The following is a 23045-nucleotide window of genomic DNA, read 5'->3' on the forward strand; positions in this document are numbered from 1 at the left end:
AGAGTAGGACATGACTGAAAATGACTGAACAACATCATTTATAGGTTTCATCAATAAATTTCAAACCTGAAATATTCTGTGACAAATTTAGTTTTGGAAATACTGATCTAGAAAATGAAATATCCTGTGGTCCAAATGCTTTTAATTACTAGAAATCTTTATCAGTTAAAATGAGCTTGTGGTTGGGTGGTTGTGTTAGAGGTAGCCTACTCAGTATAGATCCTCCACTCAGCACTGCCCCCATGAAAGGGTTTTAGGGGTCTGGAATTACCCCTGCTCCTCCCCCAGAAGGAACCTAATTTTTTTTTTTAAATATTTGATTTGTGATCAAGGTGAAAAGGTTCTATGAAGAGGAATAAAAGGAAAAATGTAGTTAGCAAAGCAGTCTATTCAATAAAGAATATATTATATTAATACATTTTTAAAATGGCCTACTTTTGGTCTCCTGTACATGCCATTCCATCATCAGCACAGGCTGTCACCTGTGACTGGAATGCATTCCCTCTTTCCCTTTGACTTATAAAATTCTTATGTTCCCTCAAAGCTCAACTCAAATGCCCTCGCTTGTATCTACTTTGTATATATTTTGCATTGATTTTTCTTTATGTGTATTGTTTCTTCCAAGAGAAAAAAAAGTTCTTTGACAGTAAGGACTGTTTCATTTTTGTCTTTGTATCTCTAGTGCTTAACTACTAAGCACAAAGTAATCAGGAGAGTAGGATACTAATAAATGGAAGAATCAAAATAGGTTCCTTCTAGCTCTAAATCTATGATCTTATTATGCTATGATTTTAGAAGAGGGTATGAGATGGAAGAGAATGGGTATATGTTGAATTTGAGATGTCTATGAGACATCTAGTTTGAAATGTCCAAAAAGGCATTTGGTAATGTGGGACTGGTACTAGAGCTGGATAAATAGATCTGGGTTTCATCTGCATTGAGACACATAATTGGTATAAATAATTTCTGTCACCCTCACATATGCAAACAGTTGCTAAATATTTTCCTTTTTACCTGCATAGATTTAGTATATATTTTCTTCTCTGCTTTTGCAAGCTACCATCTTAGGTAAGGTTTATATAGATGATCCTCATCACTATTTCCATTTCTAATCATTCACTCTTTTAATGTTCCCCTTATAAAAGTCTATCTTTTTTCATTGATGATTAACCTAGGCTTTGTAGGATATTTGATTTGGGGATATAAATGATTTATTTTTTTTAATATCTTATTTCAATTTCCCTTTGATTCTTCATGTATTGGATCAGAAGCTTTAGATGACCCAGATTGTTTTACTTATCATGTAAAGAGCTTGAGGTAGGTAAGTGGTACAGCTTTGGCCTCTAGTCAGACTCAGACACTTACTAGTTATGTAACCCTTGGCAAGTCCTCTGGGTTAACCTCTCTGGTTGCCTCAGTTTGCCCTTCCCTTGATCCTGACTGCCTACATAATTTGTTTAATTGTAGAGATCTGATGTTTGCTCACAATATTTCTTGGTGACTTAAATTTGAGATTTCTGTCATTAGCCTATAGATTCTATTGAAAAATAAAATAAAGTATACTTTATACTCTCTAATACTTCTGGGAAATTTTCTTGTGGGATATACTGAGGTCTGTTATTTAGGGTTTTTCTTTCATTTTATTTTTCTAAAAAACCTATACTCTTTGGATTATCTCTGCACCTTCTATTGTCACAGATTTACACAATTTCAGAGTTAGAAAGAATTTCATTGACCATCTAGTCAAACCTTTACATAAAAAAGAATCCTCTCTACAACATACTTGACAACTTGTCATCTACCCTTTATTCAAAGTCTTCAAGTAAGGGGGAACTACTGCTTCAAAGTAGCACGTTCCACTTTTTGCTAGTTTTAGTTATTAGGAAGTTTTTTCTCAAATCAAGTGTAAATGTGCCTCTGTGCAACTTCCACCCACTTCTGCTTGTTCTCGTATCTGGGGCCAAACAGAATAAGTCTAATCCAAGTTTTACAAGGAAGTCCTTTGTGAAGGCTGAATTTAGGTTACAGGGTATTTTGAAATATTGCAATGGACTAAGAATGGAAGACCCTTCCCTTCAATAGTTCCTAGTCAAGTTTCAAGTTCCCCAAAATCATGTGATTTCCCCCAAATGAAATATATAATGTTCCTTGCTACAGAATGCTGCCTGTTGGCTTATGTATCTCTGTGTCCCCATTCACAAACACCTGCTTTTCTACCCCTCACAGAGATACTTTCCTCAAGTGTGCTAATAAATCTCTCTCTCTCTCTCTCTCTCTCTCTCTCTCTCTCTCTCTCTCTCTCCCTCTCTCCCTCTCTCCTCTCTCAGTTGGTCCAGCTCCAGTTTCTCTCTCTTTTTTCCTGTGCATTTTTTTTTTCTCAGGAGTCTTTCTTTCCTTTCCCGTTTTTGTTATTTGTTATTGTTATTCTTTTACTTTATTTGGCATACTTCCTGCTATTTTGAGATGATGGAGGGGATCTTGTCTTACATTTAATTCCTCTTATTTGCCTTGTGGAAAGCACACCAAACTATCTAGGTTCAAATTCTGGGGCCATCTCCAGTTGTCCTGATCTATATCTGGTCACTGGACCCAGATGGCTCTGGAGGAGAAGGTGCGGCTGGTGACTTTGCACAGCCCTCCCTCACTTAAATCCAATTCACTTGCATGTCATGGCATCATTTCCCTGATGTCATGGTCCTCTTCACGAACAAAGGACAAACACCAACCTCTGTGAATAGAAAAGGAACTGCCCACTGGGGACCAAACTGGAACCGGCCAGTTGGGCAATAAAGCCTTCCTCCCTCCCTCCCTCCTCCCTCCCTTCCTTCCTGACTTCCTTCCGTCCTTCCTTCCTTCCTTGATTCCTTCCTTCCTTCCTTCCTTCCTTCCTTCCTTCCTTCCTTCCTTCCTTCCTTCCTTTCTTCCTTCCTTCCTTCTTTCCTCCTTCCCTCCCTTCTTTCCTCCCTTCCTCCCTCCATCCCTCTTTCCTTCCTTCCTTCCTTCTTTCCTTCCTTCCTTCCTTCTTTCCTCCCTCCCTTCCTTCCTTTCTTCCTTCCTTCCTTTCCTCCTTCCTTCTTTCCATCCTCCCTTCCTTCCATCCTTCCTTTTTCCCTCCTTTTCTTTCTGCCTTCCTTCCTGCTTCCTTCCTGCCTTCCTTTCCCCTTTGTCCACATGAGGCATCACACCTTTACCTGAGGGTGCTCTGCCCAAAGGGAATGGAAATTTTAATCTGAGAAACTTTTTTTCTTTCTTAAAGACCAGGCTTAACCCCAAATCACTCTGGCTTCCATTGATTGGCCAGTAATAGGTCCCCGGCCTACTTGGTCATTGTTTGGGTCCTGATTGGCTTAGAATAAATAAATAGAAATTGTTTTCTGTTTTGGCCAGAAACCCCGAGGGTCTTTCCCTCCCAGATCATTTTTTTTTTTTTTACTAGATAAAGAGGCTTTTTTCTGCCTCATTTATTATTAAGCCTTAATCACTGATTGGGCATTGCCTCAGTCAAAGACTTGTTAAAGACCTTAGTATGAAAAGGCCAAGGTCCCCCACTGCATCCTGGGCGGTCTCCAGTCATCATGATCTCTATCTGGTCACTGGACCCAGATGGTGCCAGAGGAGAAAGTGGGTCTGGTGACTTTGCACAACCCTGCCTGACTTACATCCAATTCACTTGCATGTCATAGCATCACTTCCTTGGTGTCATGGTCCTCTTTGAGAATGAAGGACAAACAACAACAACAACAAAGGTTCAAATTCTAATTCTGCCATTTACTACTAATAATGATAATTACTTTAAATAGCTAGCATTTATATAGGATGTTGAAGTTTGCAATGTGCTTTACATACATTATCTTATTTGATCCTCACGATCACCCTGGGATAGTGGAGCAATTATTATCCTGATTTTACAGATGAGGAAATGATTAGGTCAGGGTCACTAGCCAGAAGATACCTGAAGCAGGGTTTAAACTCACTTGTTCTTTACTCCGGGTCCAGCATGTTACATGCAGCACCACAGAGCATTTACTATCTATGTGACCTTGGGTACCTCTCTTGCTCTCAGCTTCCTCAACTAAAAATGAGAATATTGGACTAGACAATCTCTTAGGTCCCTTCCAACTCTAGATCTATGGCCTTGTAACCATGATATATAAAATGAAGGGGTTGGACTAAATGACCCCTATGGTCCCTCCTAACTCTAAAGTGTCAGTCCTTTCAGATTATTTGAACCCCAATGATACCCAAAACATTCAGGCTGTTTTGTTCTACTCTAAAAATCCCCCTGTGTCAGCAACTTCGAAGACCAGATGAGATCACTGTGGTGACTGAATGTCTGCAGCTAGGATAGTGGGTTAGAGACATTTACATCTTTAAGTGACTCTACCTTGTCAATTGCCTTGTTTACCTCAGAACCTCCTTTCTTTGATATGGAGATCATAAACTGCAGCTGAGATTCCTTAATTAAATGCTTGTCTGTCTTCCTCCAGTCAATCAGAAGTTCTCTTCTGATTCCATGATCATGTACAAGTTAGCTTTAAGGGAATAAACTATATGATTTTTTTTTATGTCACTTAATCTGTTTGCCTCCTTTAACAAAACTTAAAGGTTGACAAAATCTGTGGTCCTCTCAGCAATCTTTCTGAAAATTGAACAGCCAGTTTAATTGGGTCGGCCCTAGGTTTCACTTATTGACTATAAGATTAAAGGAATAGGGACTGTATAATAAAATCTTTGTAGAATTGTTCTAAAGGTTATTGGATAGTTGGATTACTAAAAGATTGTTGCTTAGTAATTATTTAATATGGCTAAGACATTGTAGATATCTATGGCAGAAAGAGTTTTGGATTTGGGGTTAAAAGACCTTATTTTAAAACCTGGCACTACCTCTTACTACCTTTAGCATCTTGGGGAAGTAACTTCATCTCTCAATACGTTGGTTTCTTCATCTATGAAGTGAGGATGAACCAGATAATCTCTGTCAGTCTTTCTAGCTGAAATCTGATGAGGCTGATGGAGCAGTGGGACCCCTTAAAAAAACGGTCCTTGAACTTTCCCACAAATTTTACCATCCCATATCCCTGGTTTGAGTGAGGCATCCATCTCTGGTCCACCCCAGTATAATCCTTTCAAATGTCCTTTCATTGTGGGCCCTCCCTCACCCCCGCCCCTCCCAGCCTTTCATTCTCTGTTACCTCTGGACCACCCCAGGCTACTTGCCATTCCTTGATCCCATCCAGATTTTCTCATAGTCTTTTTCTGTATAAAAATATCAGTCTCATTCTCATCAAGTTAAGACTCTAACCCACTTGTACTGGCATCACAAATACCACAGACTCACTAGAAATCTTCCATACTCCAACCAGTGTCCTAATAAACTCACTACATGGACTGAAAGAAGGCTTGAGTGGTTGAATTCTTTTGAGGCAGACCCCTGCCCTATACCCTTGCATTTTGCAGTTCCTAGTATACCTAGACTGCTACATATTTACTCCAAAATGCCCATCTTCTTACTCCTCTTGTTTCAAGAAGGAAAGGCTATCAATTACTGAAAGCATTATCTAATGAAGAAGTAAATTCATGACCTCCGGATTTAAAATGACTGGCAGGATGGTTCAAAATTATGAACATTAATACAGTGACAATAATATATTTCCTCTTCTTGGCTATACCATTTAGAATGAATTACAAATATCATTATGAAAATAAAAGATTGAATTAAATGATTTATTCCATTAGTGTTAGTCATTGAATTTTACAGCTAGAAGGGACCAGGATATGTATTGAAAACCTGCGGTAGAAATTCAGATGTCACTCACTTGTGCTGCTAAATAACTTTGTTTAATTTCAGGTTTCAGGTATTGTATCAAATGAAATAACATCTGTAAAGTGCTCAGCACAGTGCCTGCAACAAAGTAGGTGCCTAATAAACACTTATCTCCCTCCCTCCCTTCCCCCCTCTATTCAATGGGTAGGCAGTTCACAGATCATAAAGACATACCTCTCAGAGAAAGAAACAACGTTCGCTGGTGCCACCCTGTGGCAAGATTACATTTTTAGCTCCTCAGTTTCCCAGATGGCAGTGGAAGGCAGTGGCTTTCTTCTGGTCTCTTATAGCAACTATACTATTCTTTAGGTATTTTTGTAATATCATCTTTCAGGTTGAAATGGATTATCTTAAGAGCCTAGAGAAACTGAATCTCCTTGTATGTGAATCTAGATTTCTTGTTTTTATCAATAGTGTGCTCCCTAATAGTGGGTGGAAAACCTGGGGCATTGTAAAAGCACAGATGAAGCAGTAAGACCACTGTATCAGTAATTATTACAATAACTGTAAGTTATCTGTTGAAAACCAAGAACTAAGGAGTTTTTTTTTGGTGCATTTATGATTCGATTCAAGGTTACTAGGGAAGGGAAGAAATGAACCTGAAGAACAGAATTTAAAGCAAATTTAAAGCAGATTTTAAAGCAAAACACAGTGATCGTTAGCAATGACCTAACAAATAAATAAATAAATAAATATATATATTATATACATATATATTATATATATATATACAGACAGTGAACTTTCTCAGTGAAAACAAACAAAAGCCTATTTTTGACCTATGATGGTCAGTCATGTTTTTAATTCTATGATTTGAAAAAATGCAAGATAAATTGGAAATTGTTTTAGAATGTTACTTACAAATGAAGGACAGGGCGGAATTTATTACGCATATCAATTGTCAAAGGGCAGCCATATTTACTAGTGTTATAGTTTATATACTAGAAAAGAAAAAAATGCATTAGTTATTTTTATGTATTTGATTTCTGGACAAAAAAAAATCATAGTTTTCTTACCTTGTCTTTAGGTGAATTGCCACTCAAATATTTCCTAAAAAAGAAGGACACATTTTAAAATACTGAAGTTTTACACATTAAAAACAATGCATTTCTGGTCTAAAACAAATTTAATTTTCGTAACTTCACTATGCAAACAAGTAAACATCTCATCTTTTAACTAGTGTTTTGGATGGAGAAGATTGAATTAAGTTAAGGATCGCAAACCTAATTTTGCAGTCTTAAGGGATATTTGGAAATAATTTTTTTTTTAATGAAAAATAAATGCTTTTTTTTGTAGAGAAGGATAATAATCTTCAAGAAACAAAAATAATGTGTCACATTCACAGAATAATTGGGAAATCACTGACTTTTGTATCATTTCTTAAAGCTAAGAACAAATGAGACAGCATGGTGTAGTGGTCAGATGGCAAGCCTTGGAGTTAGGAAGACCAGGTTCAAGTCCATACCAGTTATATGACCATGGAAAAGCCACTCAGCATTTCAGTGCCCTGAGGCTATTTTTCTGAGGCTGTGAATTATAGGTTATCTACATAGGTAAAGGGGGTTTCTACATGATGAGATCATACCTTTGGTGAAGAAAAAAAAAAGTTACTTCTTGATGGTGCTAGGTTTCTATTGTCTCTGCCATACCCAATTTGACAAATTTCCCAATGCCACTTTTGGTAGGAGCAATATCTACTAGTATCCCTGTCACATAGGCTGGGCTAGTTTTTTCCTAAGGCGTTACTCCCAACAGGGTTAGCTTGTTTTTCCTTAAAATGTACTGAAATCATCCTTGAGATACAATTGACCCAGAGATCTAAGGCTCAAACCATAGGCTTCTTACAAAATCTGGCCCACAAGAAATCAGCAGTTTCTTACTTGACACCAATGGAATCACCCCAGGAAATGCAGAGAGAGAGGGCAGCGATGTCCAATCAAATCAGTGCTGTATCCTGGATTAATAACCTTTTCATGTTATGGCTAAATAAACTTCTTTTTGATTAATTGTTTGAAGGCCTACAGTCCTGAACCTAAATCACCAGATCAGCCTGCATTAGACCTGGCTGCCTGATGGATGGTACAGTGGATGGAGGACATTTTGTCCTCTTCATCTTCATGAATCCTTTTGACAATGTCTACTGAAGTCTATGGATCCCTTCTCTGGATAAGATTTTTAAATGCATAAAATAAAATACATAGAATTACAAAGGAAATCAGTTATATTGAAATAAAGTTGTTAAAATGTTAAACAAGTTTACAGATATCAGGTTAAGAACCCCTGGTTTAAAAGCTAACTAGTTGGCACTCTGTGAAATTTTATCTTCAGTTATAGATAAGTTGATAGACTATTTTCAACCAGAAGACATACAGAAGTAGCTGAATGGAAGTACAATTCATAGAATTCTTCTCAGTATTGAATAAATGAGTTGGGTGGGGTAAATGGGTGTTCAGGGAAGATTAGTACCTCTGGTGAGTGGGCTAAGTCCTTTTCAGGGCTGCTTATCCCCCTTTGGTGTCCACCTGCCACCTAACTCTCACCTGTGGCTCTAGAAGCTGTAGTATGTGTGGTGGCCACACCCCAGTAAAACAATATTGGCAGACAGGCTAAACCAGGTTGAGAGTAACAGAGGGTTCTTAAACCTCTTGGTGAGTTGGGGACATATCTACTCCAAGCATGTGAAGAATTCCCCCAGCAGAATGGGAGGATGATAACAATTTGTTCCAAAGGTCATGAGGACAGCTGAAGCAGGCACCTTGGAGCACTTAGAGCTTGGTTGGACATCAAAGATGCCAAGGTCATCCATTGCATTCCAAGCCATTGTCAGTCATCTTGACTTTTGTCTTGCCACTGAACTCCAGCGACTTTGGAAGAGAGAGTGAGGCCAACAACTTTGCACAATTCTGCCTCCAATTTATGCATGAGTCAAAAGACATCACCCATATCATTTTAGCATTTTTACCTACCTCAAAGTCTTGTGGCAACAAGCAAGTGATGAGGTAGCTAGTATAGATATATTGGGAGCTGTATTCACAACCTTGAACACAAGTGATCCAGGTCATTGGTTGTCTTCTCGCTGTACTGAAGCAACAGTGGGGTTCAGCAGCCCTTTAGGTGTCTGAGCATCCTTATTTAAGGACTGCACTGCTCACCTTGTGTTGTGAGGAAGGGGCTAGAAAATGTTTCCTAAAAATTGTCCTCTTCACCTAACTTAACCCTGGCCTGCTTATTGTAGCAGGCAGGCATCCTACCCTGTGGCTGAAACACACAAAAATGTATAAAAACTTCTGTGAAGGTGATTCCACTTACCATTGGTACATGGAATGTGTACATGCTTATGGACAACATGAAATCCAGTAGACCTGAAAGGTGAATAGCTCTTGTTGCAAGAGAACTCAGCAGGTATTGTGTCCAAATAGCAGCCCTGAGTGAAACCAGGCTGGCAAATGAAGGCCAACTTATCAAAGTCAGAGTGGGATATACTTTTTTTTTCCTGGAGTGGCTGCAGTGATGAAGAGCACTATGAAGCTGGTGTAGGTTTTTCAATTAAAACTAATCTAGTCAACAAGCTTGTATGCCTTCCAAAAGGAGTGAATGGAGTGAGTCAAAGGTGTGACAGGCTCACGACAATGTGATTGCCACTTGTAGGAAACATCATCAGTGCCTATGCTCCCACCATGATGAATCCTGATGAGGTCAAAGAAAAGTTTTATGAAGACCTAGAGACCCTCATCATCAATGTGTCAAAAGAAAACAAAGTTGTAATTCTGGGTGATTTTAATGTCAGAATAGACACATGGCAGGGAGTCCCTGGGAGGAATTGAGTTGGAAACAGCAATAGCAATGGTTACTTACTGCTGAAGACTTGTGTGTCTCGTGACCTTCATATCACCAACACTGCCTTCCATCTACCTAAACTCAATAAAACTTTGTGGACGTACTTTTGCAGCAAACACTGGCATTTAATAGACTATGTTATTGTAAGGAGAAGAGACAGAAAGGATGTGAAAGTGATGAAGGTGATGGGTGGCACAGAGTGCTGGACTGATCATAGACTTATCTTTTCCAAATTAAACATTCATATTCAACAGAAATGGGAATTATGGGAAGACAATGTCAACAGATTAGAGCACTTCTAGCATAAACAGTTTGCTAATTTGGAGGGAAATCTGAGCCAACACATGGTTGGCATCAATGGAGCAAAAAAGGAGTGGGTACAGCACTGCATTTACTCACCTGGGCCAGAATACTCACAAACATTAAGACTGGTTTAATGAAAATGACAGGGAAATTCAGATGCTACTAAATGAAAAACAAGAACTCCATAGGGTTTACCAGTAGGATATTCTTCTCTAAGAAGGCAGCATTTAACTCCAGCAAAAGTAAAATGCAAGCAAAGCTTAGAGAGATGCAGAATTCTTGGTTCAGTAAGAAGGCAGATGAAATTCAGTTTTATGCTGATAGTAACAATCCAAAGCACTCTTATGATGCCCTGAAGGCTATTTATGGTGCAAAGAGCTATGATGTATCTCAGTTACTCAGTGCAGATGGAGCCATATTGATTAGCTATAAGAACATGATCCTGGAGAGATGGGCTGAACACTTACATAGTGTTCTCAACAGACCATCATCAATCAATGCTGAAGCCATGGATCATATACCTCAGGTTGAAGTCAAGCCATCTCTAGCAGAACTTCCAACTGAAGAAGAGGTTTGGAATACCTTTAGGCTCTCCTTGTGTGGCAAAGCACCTTGTACTGATTCTATTCCAGCTGAGATTTACAAGGCAGGGGGTCCCACTGCCCATTCAAAAGCTGACTGAAATCTTCCAGATTATATGACAAGAGAAGGCTCAAGGAAGTTGAAAGATATCTCCATTGTCCATCTGTATAAAGGAAAAGGAAATAGATTATTCCATGACAATCACTGGGGTGGGGGAGGGGTGTCTTTCTTGCCAGAGTCCACCTCAATAGGCTGATCCTTCACCTGGGAGATGGTCGTCTACCTGAGTGCCAGTGGAATGGTTGCTATGGTGTTTGCTGCCTGACAATTCTAGGAGAAATGTCAGGAGCAGAACAGAGGTCCATACATAATCTTCATTGATTTGACCAAGGCCTTTGATACTGTCAGTCATGAGGGCTTGTGGAAGATCATGGCAAAATTTGGTTGCCTGGAGAAGTTCATCAGTATTGTATGTCAGTTCCACGATGGCATGCTTTCACGTGTTCTAGATAATGGATAATGCTCTTGTGATCGTAGATTGGACCACAATAGGTCCCTGCCCAAGCTCCACTTAATGGCTATATTTTGGGCCCACCTGGCTCTAAGTAAATGTCAATAGTAAAGGTTTCTCTTTTGACCAGCAACCCTGAGGGTCTTCCCCTCCCAGTTTGATATTTTTTTAATTAAAAGGGCCATCCCTTGACTCACTTCTTAAAGAGGCCTGTTCACTGAATGGGCATTACCTCACTCTAAGTGAGTACCTGAAAAGGCCTTAGCCTAAAAGGGCCAGGGTCTCCCATTGCATTCTAGGTCATTTCCAGTCATCCTGATGAATATCTGGCCAATGGATCCAGATGGCTCTGGAGGGGAAAGTGAAGCTGATGACCTTGTACAGCCTTCCCTCACTCAAATCCAAGTCAACTGCAAGTCATGTCATCATTTCCCTGATGTCATGGTCCTCTTCGAAAACGAAGGACAAATACAACCTGTGCTTTCCCAGTCACCAATGGAGTGAAGCAGAGCTGTGTGCTTGCTCCTGTGCATGATGTTTTCAGCAATGTTGTTAGATCCCTTCAATGAGGACAAAAATGGCATCGAGGTCAGCTACTGCAGTGACAGTAAATTATTTAACTTGAATAGGCTACAAAACCAAGACTAAAGTGGAGGGAGAGTTGGTGCTTGACTTGTTCACGGATGATTGTGCATTCATTGCAACCTCTGAGGCTGAGTTGCAACAGAGTATGGATCGATTCTCTGTTGCTTGTGCTAATTTTAGCCTGACAATTAACATCAAGAGAACAGGTTCTCCACCAGCCAGCACTGCACTATCCATATCAGTTACCTTGGCAGTCTACTTTCCAGGGATTTACACAAGATGATGAGGTTGATGCACACATTGCCAGAGCTAGCTCAGTGTTTGGGAAGCTGTGAATGAAAGTGTGGGAGAGAAAAGTCCTGCCTACCAAACTGAAGGTCTACAGAGCCATTATGCTGACCTCAATGCTGTATGCCTGTGAAACCTGGACAGTCTACCAGCACCATGCCAGGAAACTGAATTGCTTCCACATGAATTGTTTTAGGAAGATTCTGAAGATCACTTGGCAAGATGAGGTACTGGAAACTGAGGTCCTTTCTCAAGCTAAACCACCAAAAATTCAAACTCTACTGCAGAGAGTGTAATTGCTATGGGCCGGCCACCTTGTTTGATGTTCAATGTACATTTGCCTAAAAGACTATTTTATGGAGAACTTACACAGGGCAAGCGCTCACACAGGGCCCTGAAGAAATGATACAAGAACACTCTCAAGGTGTCACTGAAGAACTTTGGAATTGTGAGACCTGGGAGATGCTACCACAGTACTGCCCAGCATGGTGTGCCTGCATCAAAGAAGAAGCTATGCTGTCTGGGCACAGTAGAATTGCAGTAGCTCAAAAGAAATGAGATGTACAAATTTAGAGACATCTCTACTCCAAATGTTCATGTCGACTATTTGTGCCCAACCTGGGGTAGAGCCTTCTGAGCTCGTATTGGTCTGATCAGCCACAATCAGACACACTGTACCTTAACCCCAATGTAGTGATGTAATTTTGGTCCTCTTTGAGCATGAAAGCCAACAACCACTGCCAAAAATGAGTTGGGGTCCAAGGAGGAGTTGGTTTCATTATTCCATAGTACTTTTTGGTCATCTTGCCTTACAATGCTCATAATGTTGTTGTTGTTCAGTTGTGTCTGAGTCTCTGTGACCCCACTGAGGGTTTCCTTGGCAAAGGTACTGGAATGTTTTGCCATTTCCTTCTCCAGCTCTTTTTACAGATAAGGAAACTGAGGCAAACAGGGTTAAGTGACTTGCCCAGGGTCACACAGCTGGTAAATTTCTGAGGTCACATTTGAAATTGGGTCTTTCTGACTTCAAGCCCAGCCCCCTATCCACTGTATTACCTAGCTACCCTAGTGCTCATGATAACTGAATACAAAAAAGGCCATGATGAAGATAATTGTAGCTAATTCATAGCCTCTGTTGAAGATAACTGTAGTGAAGACCACAAAAATTTCCCTCTTCTTTGTTGGAAGCTCTTCTCTTTTGGCATTAGCACCTGTGCTAGGAGGAAGAAGCCTCTGGCCTTCTTTTTGGAAAGTGGCAACAAAGATCCTTGGGTAATATATATGTAGGGCCAACGTTTAAGTTTCTATCTTACCCTCATTCGTGAATGTGACTTTCCCTGTAACAAAAAGTGAATAACTGAAAACAGAGCTAAGGCAGAAGTGCTTCATTCTCATTGTACTTGTTTTCACCATCAAGGAGAATGACCTTTGCATTGGACCTCAAAGAACAAAAATGGCTAATGTGACATTAATGTGTTCACCCTTTCCTGTAAACTGGCCCACTTGCTACTTCTCATACAATCCAATTTCCCTTGTGCCTTTTGTGCAAGAGGTCCCCCATACAAAGAATGAATGTCTTTCTAAACTTTGCCTCTTAGAATCCCCAGCTTCTTTCAAGATTCAGTTCCAGAGCTACTGGAAGTCTATCCCAATTCCCCCCAATTGCTAGTGCCCTCTCCTGGAAATTACTGTGTAATCACTCCAGATATATCTGTGTTTACTTCTCTGTGTACATGTTGTTTTTCCCCTGTAGACTGTAATTTTCTTGAGGGTGGGAACTGTTTCATTTCTGTCTTTGTATCCCTAGTGCCTAGCACAATGCCCGGCACATAGTAGGGATAATGGTTAGGTCTGTGATTTCATTGGCATTGAGCATTTCTGGAAGAGGAAAAGCATTCTACTAATGCATGTTGGATCCTTTTCTGCAACTTAGAGATGGTTGTCTGGGACACTGAGATTAAGAGACTTACCCAGTGTCACATAGCCAGTATGTGTCAGACAGAGAGTTTTTCTGGATCTAAGACCAGTTCTCTAACCACAATGCCATGCTGTCTCTTGAATGAATTAATGAATTAGAGTGTTTTACACTTAAGTTAGTGTTAAAACTGAATCCTTTATTCTCATTGAATGTTCATTGATTGACCACAAATATTGAATAAGTGGTACCCTTATTAATATTGAATTCTGCTACTTTTGATATTATTAAAATATTTCTTACTTTTCAATGACATAACTAAGATTTTGAATCTGACATAGGTTGTCCTTATATCTGTGAAAAAAATGAAAGAGTATTAATAAAAACAAATATTATGGTATGATGTATTTTTATTTTTATAAGATAATATTTAGACTATTTAACGGTATATGAACACAGTTTCTCTACACTTGCATTTGTTCATGTGGTTTCCTCTGCTTGGAATCCATTCCACACACCTTCCACTTTTATCAGAGTCAGAATAAACATTTATTAAGTGCCTACTATATGCTAGGCACTGTGTTAAGTGCTGGGTTATAAAGAAAGGCATATGACAGTCCCTGCCCACAAGGAGCTTACAAACTAATGGAGGAAGACAACACACAAAAACAAGCTGAAAAGGTGGGTTTGGGTGAATAAAGAAACAGGAAAGTGGGAAGGAGGATGATAAAGTATTGCAGCCAGAGTTAGAAATGATCTGAGGAGATGTACGTTACCAAGTTGAATTCATTTTGTGGAATGATGAGTTTCTGGAGATCATGCAATCCAGTACCTTAGCCAACAAGGATTTTGCCAAAATCTGGCCCATTCTTCAAAGCCTATCTCAAATGTCAACCTTTTTAGGGAAGCCTTTCCTGATTTCCCCAACCAGGTAGGATCTCTCTCTCTCTCCTTTGTACCCCCATAGTATTCTGTGCCTCTTTTATGGAACTGACTTAACTTATTATTGTGTTCTTGTCTTATTTCCTTTTCTAGACTGGAAGTTCCTACAGGGCAAAGTCAGTGTAATAATTAATCATCATTGAAAACCTGAAATGTTCTAGTTCAGAATTTTGCCCATTGTGGATATTCAAGAAATACTTTTTGAATCAAATTTAATCCTTGTTAAATATCTGACACGGTCAAATAAAACTACTGGAACCATTTTATAGCTATACCTATTCTTTTTTAGATGGACTTATTCTTTCTTCTAGGTTTTAGTGATTGAAAGATGAAGCGCTATTTACTTTTTAGGCCATCTCTTAGACAAACCCATTTCATTGATGTCCAAGTTATGCTCATTCTACTTGTTCTGGCTGTCTTCAGAAAGCTCAGTAGGAGTGCTTATTGCTACTGCAATCCAGGCTCCTAATTACAACTTTTCTAGTCAAACTGATTAAGCAGTAATGTATACAGATGGAACTGCTACAGAGTTGCTAAAATCATTTTGAGCAGAGAATTCAGGACAGACAAATGGTTATCTCACCATGACTCCCCTGGGGTGGGGAATATTGGGCAAGGAGTCTTTGCACCTGGTTCATGGAAGGCACTTAATAAATGATTAGTGACTCGATTTGTTGACTTGTGCACTGTGGTGCTATAAGAGAGATAGGAGGTGAATGATTATTTGTTCCATTAAGAAATAGGAAATGGAGAAAAGCTTTGATTAGCTAAGAAGGAAGGAGAACTCATATGTCACCTTAATAATTCAAAACTTCAAGTATCTGTAACTTTATTGGTATGTTTATTCTTGCCACTGACATAGTCCCCAACTCTTCTGTGATTTAGAAAGTGGTCTTCAAGAGTTATTGTGCCAAATAACCCATCGCCTGGTGTCTGAACTGGTGATTATTCTCTCTGAACTAATCTGGTCTTTGGATGAAAGATACATTGCCATATGAGGCCCATATACTCAAAGTTGCTGTTGTTGCTGGTTTTTTTCCAGCTTCCTAGGTTCTTACAGAGCTTATGCAGGCATAGTTTTCAAAAACATAGAATAAGACCTTCACATTATTACTAGACAGCAGAGTAGGAGGTTTGGTTTGGAGGTTTGGTAATGGAGGTTTGACTTAATAGAAAAGTAAGTTTAATATTTAATCTCTTTCAAAACTCAAACTAGAAACAATAACTGAATAATAATGTCAAGTTAGTTAGAATTCAAATAAAGATTTACTAATCATTTGGTCAAAAATACTACTAATTATCATTCATTTTTTACCAATGAGTTGTAAATCCAGAGGAAGACAAATGCAATTAAAATAAACTTACCCTCTGAGTTCAATATGTCTTTGTGCAAGACAGCCAATATATACATGAATTGCCTGTAATAAAGTAATTTAAATGGTGAGCTCAGTGGGTATGATTCAATTTACTTTGAAAAATCTAGAGCTCTGTAGCAATACATTTTTGAAAATAACAGTATTTAATATCTTTTTAAAACTATGATTCTGTGGTGACGCACTAATCTTGGTTCTTCTAGCTTTTCAGCCCCTCTAATTTTGCTGCTTTTTCCCATTCCCACCTCCTTAGTGTAGATGCCTCCTAAGATCCAATCCCTAGATTCTCTGTTCTTGTTTTTCTGCATTTGCTATCGTAGAGAACACACCTTCTCTTAGTTTCAATCTTCACCTCTTTCACATGGATTTTCATATTGACATTTCAATCTCTTAACTTCTGTCTCAAGTCCTAGTTTTATATTTGCACTGGGATGTTTTGCAATCTTGTGAGAAATGGTAGGAGGAGTTTTGTTTCCACAGATAGTGACAGCAGGTTGTAGGTCAGGTGACTGGTTCAAATCGGAGATGTGATCTAGGGGACTTTTGATCAAGTAAAAGGTTAGAGGCTTATATACATGCTTAAGGAACTGGTTGAGGGAGGCATGACATGAACAGTTCAGGGGGTTGCATCTGGCCAGTGAAGAGCCAGGTGGGAAATTCAAATTAGGAGCCAATAAAAGGACTGGCATTTGTCTGAGTCCTTGTATTTTCCTGTACTCCATTCAGGGGATGTACCCATTTATTCAGAGCAAATAAATGTAAAATATAATTAAAACCTTCCTGGCTTTCCAATGAGTATTGTTTATTCCTAGACAGTGTAAGTGTATTTGTAACAATTTGGGGGCTCGTCCGGGATTAATATAGCACCAGAAAAAAGGAAAAATTCACCACGGAAAAAAGAGAGGTGCCCCCACTGCTTTCCAGTGGGCCCTAGTATCCACAGGTGGAAGTTTCCCTTCTTCAGACTGCTAACTTCCTGGGGCTATTTTTCTTGAATCCTTGGGAACCCAGGAACATGAGTAAAGAGATTGAATGAGAAAAAGTGAAACTAAATGGCCATAGACAGCATAAGTCAGGTACCTGAGCAAGGCAGGAACAATTTGGGATCTATGTACTGTTTTGTCATGTCTCAGGTTCTTTCTAGGTTGAGAAATAAGATTTACCTGGAATTGGGAAAAGAGCTAGCTCTCAAAAGATTTGAACCTAGGTTGAGGAGAATGGATTTCTCCTAGCATTTTCCCACATAACCCATGAGGAAAAATTCTGGCAAACTGAGAAAACAGTAGGTTGACCCAGGAAAAGGATTTGGAGATTTGTGGGTGGTAAAAATTCTCTCTATTCTAACTCTTGAGAAGTTGGTAGAGACAAGAAAGAAAGCAGGAAACTTCCCTGCAGATCAGGGAGAGGTAGATTGATTTACATTTAAAACCATTCACTGCTTCATAGAAAGGAGAAGGTTTGTATGGGAGGACAAAACCAGGAGGTGATTTGGAGATGTGAAACACAAAATGTTATTTTTAATTTAATGCTTAGGATGGGTCTGAGTTCAAATTCTAAATTGTTCATGTTCGATGTCTTTTCTAATGTCTTGTCTGTGTGTTTGAGAAAAGTTTTATGTTTCATGTTTCTGTATGAAGTTTTTGAGGCTAGGAACAGAGAGGTTAAAAGTGGAGTTAATTAGCAAAAGAAAAAGATCTCTGGAAGGCTGTGGGAGAAAGAAAACTGAGGTTGGGGGAAGGAAATTTATCTCCTTTTAGTATGCAAATTATTAGTCATTTAACTTAACTTCAGGTTTTAAGGTGAAAAGAAGTTGGAGAAGAAGCTTAGTGAATATAATATATATTTTTTCATTTATTTGAAATGTTTGAGATAGTTTGAGTAAGGATGGGGAAAAGAGATAGAAGCTGGAGCAAGAATACAGAAGGTAAAATAGAACGATAGAGGATCTGGGTGGAGGTGGAACAGGAGCTAGTCCATGTGGCTCTCAGGTCTAGGTGTTTTTACCCACTCCCTCCCCCATGCTACTTTAGAAAACGTAGGTATGTTAATTAGGAACTGACTGAAACTTGTAGCCTGATTGGAAAATAAGGCTGATTAGTTAGTAATGAAAGATTTTATTGAATATGGATATTGATTATGATAAAGATATTGATTTGTATGATTATAAAAGAAGGTTTGCCTGTGTAAGGTAGGATTGAATTTTGTTTCCACAGAGATTATCCAAAATTATGATTTGAAGCTATATGCTAGTGGCTAGGGGTAGGAAATTAAACTGCCTTCAAAAGCAGTTGAGGAAGCTGGCCACCTGAAAATGAGCATATCTAAAGGGCAGGCTTCTTTTTTCTCAAAGGGCTGCCAAGCCAGATGTAATTCACAAAGGGATGAGATCTTTATTATTGATAATCTTATGTTCCTCCTCAACTCACACGTTTACCCATTCTCTTTAGCATTTGAAAGGGATCCTTTCACATGCTATCTGGGGCAGACAAATGGAGGGGAAACTAAAAATATTTTCGTTTGTTATAAAGAGTAAGTGTATGAAGATGAGAGGAGTGGGGGAGCTGCAAACCCGTGTGCTCTTAAGAGCCACTCCCTCCTCATCTTTCTTTAGAAGACTTGAGGACTTTTTTTTTTAAGAGTCCAAAGCTTTTTTGCTTGAAAAGGAAGCGGCCCCACCTCCTTCAAATTCCTTAGGCCTTTTATCTTGGCTAAGCTAATCTAATTCAAACCTTTTTGTAAAACCTCTGAAGAATAGGAGTAAGGAATTAGAATGCCTAAAGTGGGGTTTGGTGAAAGCTGAGGAGTGAGGGTCAGGGCTCCAACTTCAAATCTGGATGAATTATAAAAGCACAAATGATATGAAATAAAAATCTTTTTTTTTTTTTTCTAAATTCACTCATGGCCAAGCAAATATTCCTAATACCTGGGCCAGAGGTGGTATTTGGCTCAGAAGAAGAGCTGTTCAGTGCCAGCAATATACAACTAAATAAAATGTATTTAAGGGAATATACAAATACAAAAAATAATAGGACCAGTAATTTCTATATGTGATAATCTGGAAATGTAATTGATGTCATCTTATTTCTAAATTGTATTTTTAGAGTTCTCCTAGGTTGTAAAATTTGAGAGACCATTGTGAGGTAGAAATGGTATCTGAATTTTGTTATATATGAATTGATCTTTTAAAAGGGTGTGATAAAAATGTGATAATTTGAAACTATTATATTTGGTTATAAACAAGTAATAATATAGCAGATTTTCCATTTGAAAATCCTGGCTATTTATGAAAGGCTATACAGTGGTTTAAGGTGATAGTTTATTCTCTATACAACATGATTTAGAAATGCATTCACCTAATTTGATAATGGGTAGTTATAAGTTTTAAATACATAAAAATGTTTAAGGCATTATTACATTCATATGGTTTAAATGTTGCTAAGAATGGTATAGTTAGAGAAAAATGATGAATGGGTAAAAAAGCTGTTCTATTGAATTATTGCTGTAGCTTAAGAAATTATAAACTTCCACGTTTTGGTCTTTATTTAAAAGGGAGTTTCAGTTAAAATTGTTTTGCTATAAATCAAGCATTTACTATGTTTGCGAAAGGAAGCTGGGTAATTATGCAAAGGCCTTGTTTGGGATCTCCTCTTGTAATTTCTGTCAATTAAGGATAAATTGTAAACTGTTTTTTTTAAAAAATGTGAATTTATGGATAATAATCTTTTCTTTTAAAGTGCTAAGAGTATTGGGCCTTAGAAATTAAAATGTTACCACTACTGATTATGAATCCAGATTTGATTTGCTCATCCAACTAAGTTATGGTCACCTGATTGGTAATTAATTGGTTCTGTTTCAAGTTTTAAATACATGATAATTGCTTGTGGTATGGTTATATTTCTTAATTTTCTTATATTGCGCAACTTGGTTAACATTGCATTACCTATGTTGTTAGAAAAGCAATTCCTCTTATAATTTATGTGTGGGACAAACCACAGGCTCAAAATAAACAAAAACAGAGGTGTCTTGGTTTTCTCAAGGTAGAAACAAAACAGAAACTTTATTTGATCAAGTCTCGCGAGAATTGGGCATCTCCCACTACCAGGGTGGGATGGTAGTGCAGAGAGGCAAGGGGGAGAAGGCAAGCAAGGGGATATATAACCTTGTACAAACAATTCTAAGAAATTCCACCCCTAGAGGCTGGACCCCTGTCCCTATTTGCTGGGACAGGTGGCCTCACAATCTATCCCAGAATAAGTTTATCCAATACTAGCACAGAAACTACAGAATTACCTTATAGGGAAATCTCAATGTTAAGATGACGGCATGCGAGTAGGCTAGGGGAGGGGGAGAGGGGGAGACCACCTGATTTCCCCGAAATCATATGATTTACAGGAAAACGAAACTTAGGCCTAGTGAGGTCTACATCCTAACTAAATTTGTACTATCTGAGTATTACCTTGCTTGATTTATTCATGGGAAGCTTTCACAAACAATCTTGTATCCCACACAAAATCCCCCCTCTTATTCCATAGTTGAAAGCTTCCCTCGCCAATTCATATACACTGCTTCAACTGCACGATCCAACTCGTTGGTCTGCTCTAGCGGGTCCTCCTGCTCAACTGGTTCCCATTCCCCCCCCTTTAAGGATCATCAGTCTGATAGATCCACTGGCTGTACCTTCTAACTTAATCATCTTTGATAGAGTCCTTATTATCATTCTGGTAATCAATTGCAGCATACACGGGAGGCAAATTGGAAGGAGCACAGCTCCACTTATAGCTATTAGCAATCTTATGGCTCAAGTAGGGGTTCAGGGTTCATGCATTCAGTCAGTGGGAGGCTTACGCCCCAGATGTATTTTTAATGGGTCCCCCTGGGATGAGGGTTCAACAGTCCATTCGCCGGCGGCTTAGTAGATGTCTTCACTCGGGAGTGATGGGTCCAGCCTTGCTCTGTGGTCCACACCGCAGTGTCCGATGTCAACAGGACTTGGAAAGGCCCCTCCCAGGTCGGGGCAAGCTTTTCCTCCTTCCACATCTGGATCAGGATCCAGTCTCCTAGTTGGTACTTATGCATCGGAAAGCCTAAAGGTGGGGTCTGAGTGATCAACCCCTTAGTCTGTAAAATAAGGAGGTATTTTGCCAAGGCAGATACATATTCCCTTAAAAAACCTATCTTCCTGTTCATATATAGGATCCCAAGTTTCTCCTCTTCCTCGATAAGGGTGACCAAATAGGAGTTCATAAGGAGACAACCCCACATCCCTTCGAGGTTTAGTACGTATTCTGAGTAGGGCCAGGGGGAGACACTTAGTCCAAGGTAACTGCGTTTCTAACATCAACTTCATAAGCTGTCTCTTGGTCTCCCGATTCATCCTTTCTACCTTGCCTGATGAGGGAGGATGCCAAGGAGCATGAAACTCCCATGTAATATCCAAGGCTTGCATAAGGAGCTGCAGGATCTTACCCGCAAAATGAGTACCCTGGTCCGAGTCAATTCGTTCCACCATCCCATACCGTGGGATTATTTGTTCCAGCAAAATCTTACATACCATAGGGGCAGTAGCCCGGGGCAAGGGAGAAGCCTCCACCCAAGATGCCAGATAGTCCACTATGACCAGCAGGTATTTGAGACGGCCTATGGGGGGCAGCTCAGTAAAGTCCACCTGTATGCTTTGAAACGGCCGAAGACCTGGTGGCCTTCCACCCATCGGGGTTTGGCACAAAGCAGTCCTGTTCGTCCTTCGACAAACAAGGCAACCCTGTACCAACTGTCTTGCTAGGGTGTAAAGGCCGGTTGACACATACCACGTGAGAACAGCATCGCACAGGTTCTGGACGTCCCAGTGACTGCCCTGGTGTAAATGGTGAAGGACCTGCCTCATACCTGACTTGGTCAGTACCTCTCTTCCATCTGGGAGATACCATCGGCCTTCCCGCTCCTCGGCCCCTAAAGATGACACCTTCTTCTGTTCTTCTGTAGTAAAGGTTGGGGAAGGAAGACTCGGAGGAAAAGAGGGAATTAGTACCAGCAAATGGTCGGGTAGTTCAGATTCTATAGCTCCTATTTTCCGTGCTTCCTCATCTGCCAGGCGGTTACCTCTAACCTCAAAGGATTGTCTGGATTGATGACTATTCACATGCATTATTGATATATTTTCTGTAATAATAAGTTTTCTAACACTTGAGAGACCAAGGCGATGTGGGCCAGGTCTCGTCCTTTACTATTTATCATCCCCCCTTTCCTCCCATATTTTCCCAAAATTTTAAGCATGCATGATATTAATCAAATAACAAAATAACATTCTCACATTGCTTAGGGAACATCTACAAAGTGAGTTCTACATGGCTTGTATGCATTTCTACTCTTCTTCCTAAAGCTTTACTAAGTTGGTGCAAAAGTCCATAAGTAACACTAATTTCAAAACATCATAACAAACAAAGTTTCTAGTTATAGCAGAATTCCTAAATATTACAAAGTTTCTTAGTCAAAGAGGTGTTGTAATAGAATCTCACATTGATAGCAGTAAGTGATCATAGGAAAATACTACTGCTCTTAGATTCCTTTTAGACAAAGGGAACATCTTAAAGTGAGCCTTAAGCAGTTTGTTTAAATTTCCGTACCTGCCCTAGTTCTAGATAAAATAATATTAGATTGCCCAGTAAGGTAACACAAAAAGAGCTCATATCTTTTACTGACTACTTGCTCTGATCACAGAAATTTGCTATAGAAGGAAAAAAAGGCAGGGACACATGATATGTCAAATATTACAGGATAAAACATCCTTGGCTCTTGTTTATAATCCAGATATAGTTTTAATTCCTCAGTTATGTAGTATCTCTGCCACTGCATTGCTACACTCAGAAATAGGTGGGAAACTTCCTT

At 39.3% G+C, this 23045-nt stretch overlaps 1 protein-coding gene across 1 annotated transcript in view; it reads right to left on the reverse strand.

Annotated features, from left to right (window-relative positions):
* CATSPERE (catsper channel auxiliary subunit epsilon) overlaps positions 1–23045 on the reverse strand; it is a 159602-nt gene that overhangs the window by 25108 nt on the left and 111449 nt on the right. Inside the window, exons 9-12 of the mRNA XM_036755546.1 lie at positions 16153–16205; positions 14149–14199; positions 6841–6874; positions 6686–6765 (exon numbers count right to left, since the gene is read on the reverse strand). Of these exons, the coding sequence (XP_036611441.1) occupies positions 6686–6765; positions 6841–6874; positions 14149–14199; positions 16153–16205 (218 nt within the window). The remainder of the gene's footprint in view (positions 1–6685; positions 6766–6840; positions 6875–14148; positions 14200–16152; positions 16206–23045) is intronic.

The sequence above is a fragment of the Trichosurus vulpecula genome, chromosome 4 (genome assembly GCF_011100635.1).
Source record: "Trichosurus vulpecula isolate mTriVul1 chromosome 4, mTriVul1.pri, whole genome shotgun sequence".
Classification (NCBI taxonomy): Eukaryota; Metazoa; Chordata; class Mammalia; order Diprotodontia; family Phalangeridae; genus Trichosurus; species Trichosurus vulpecula.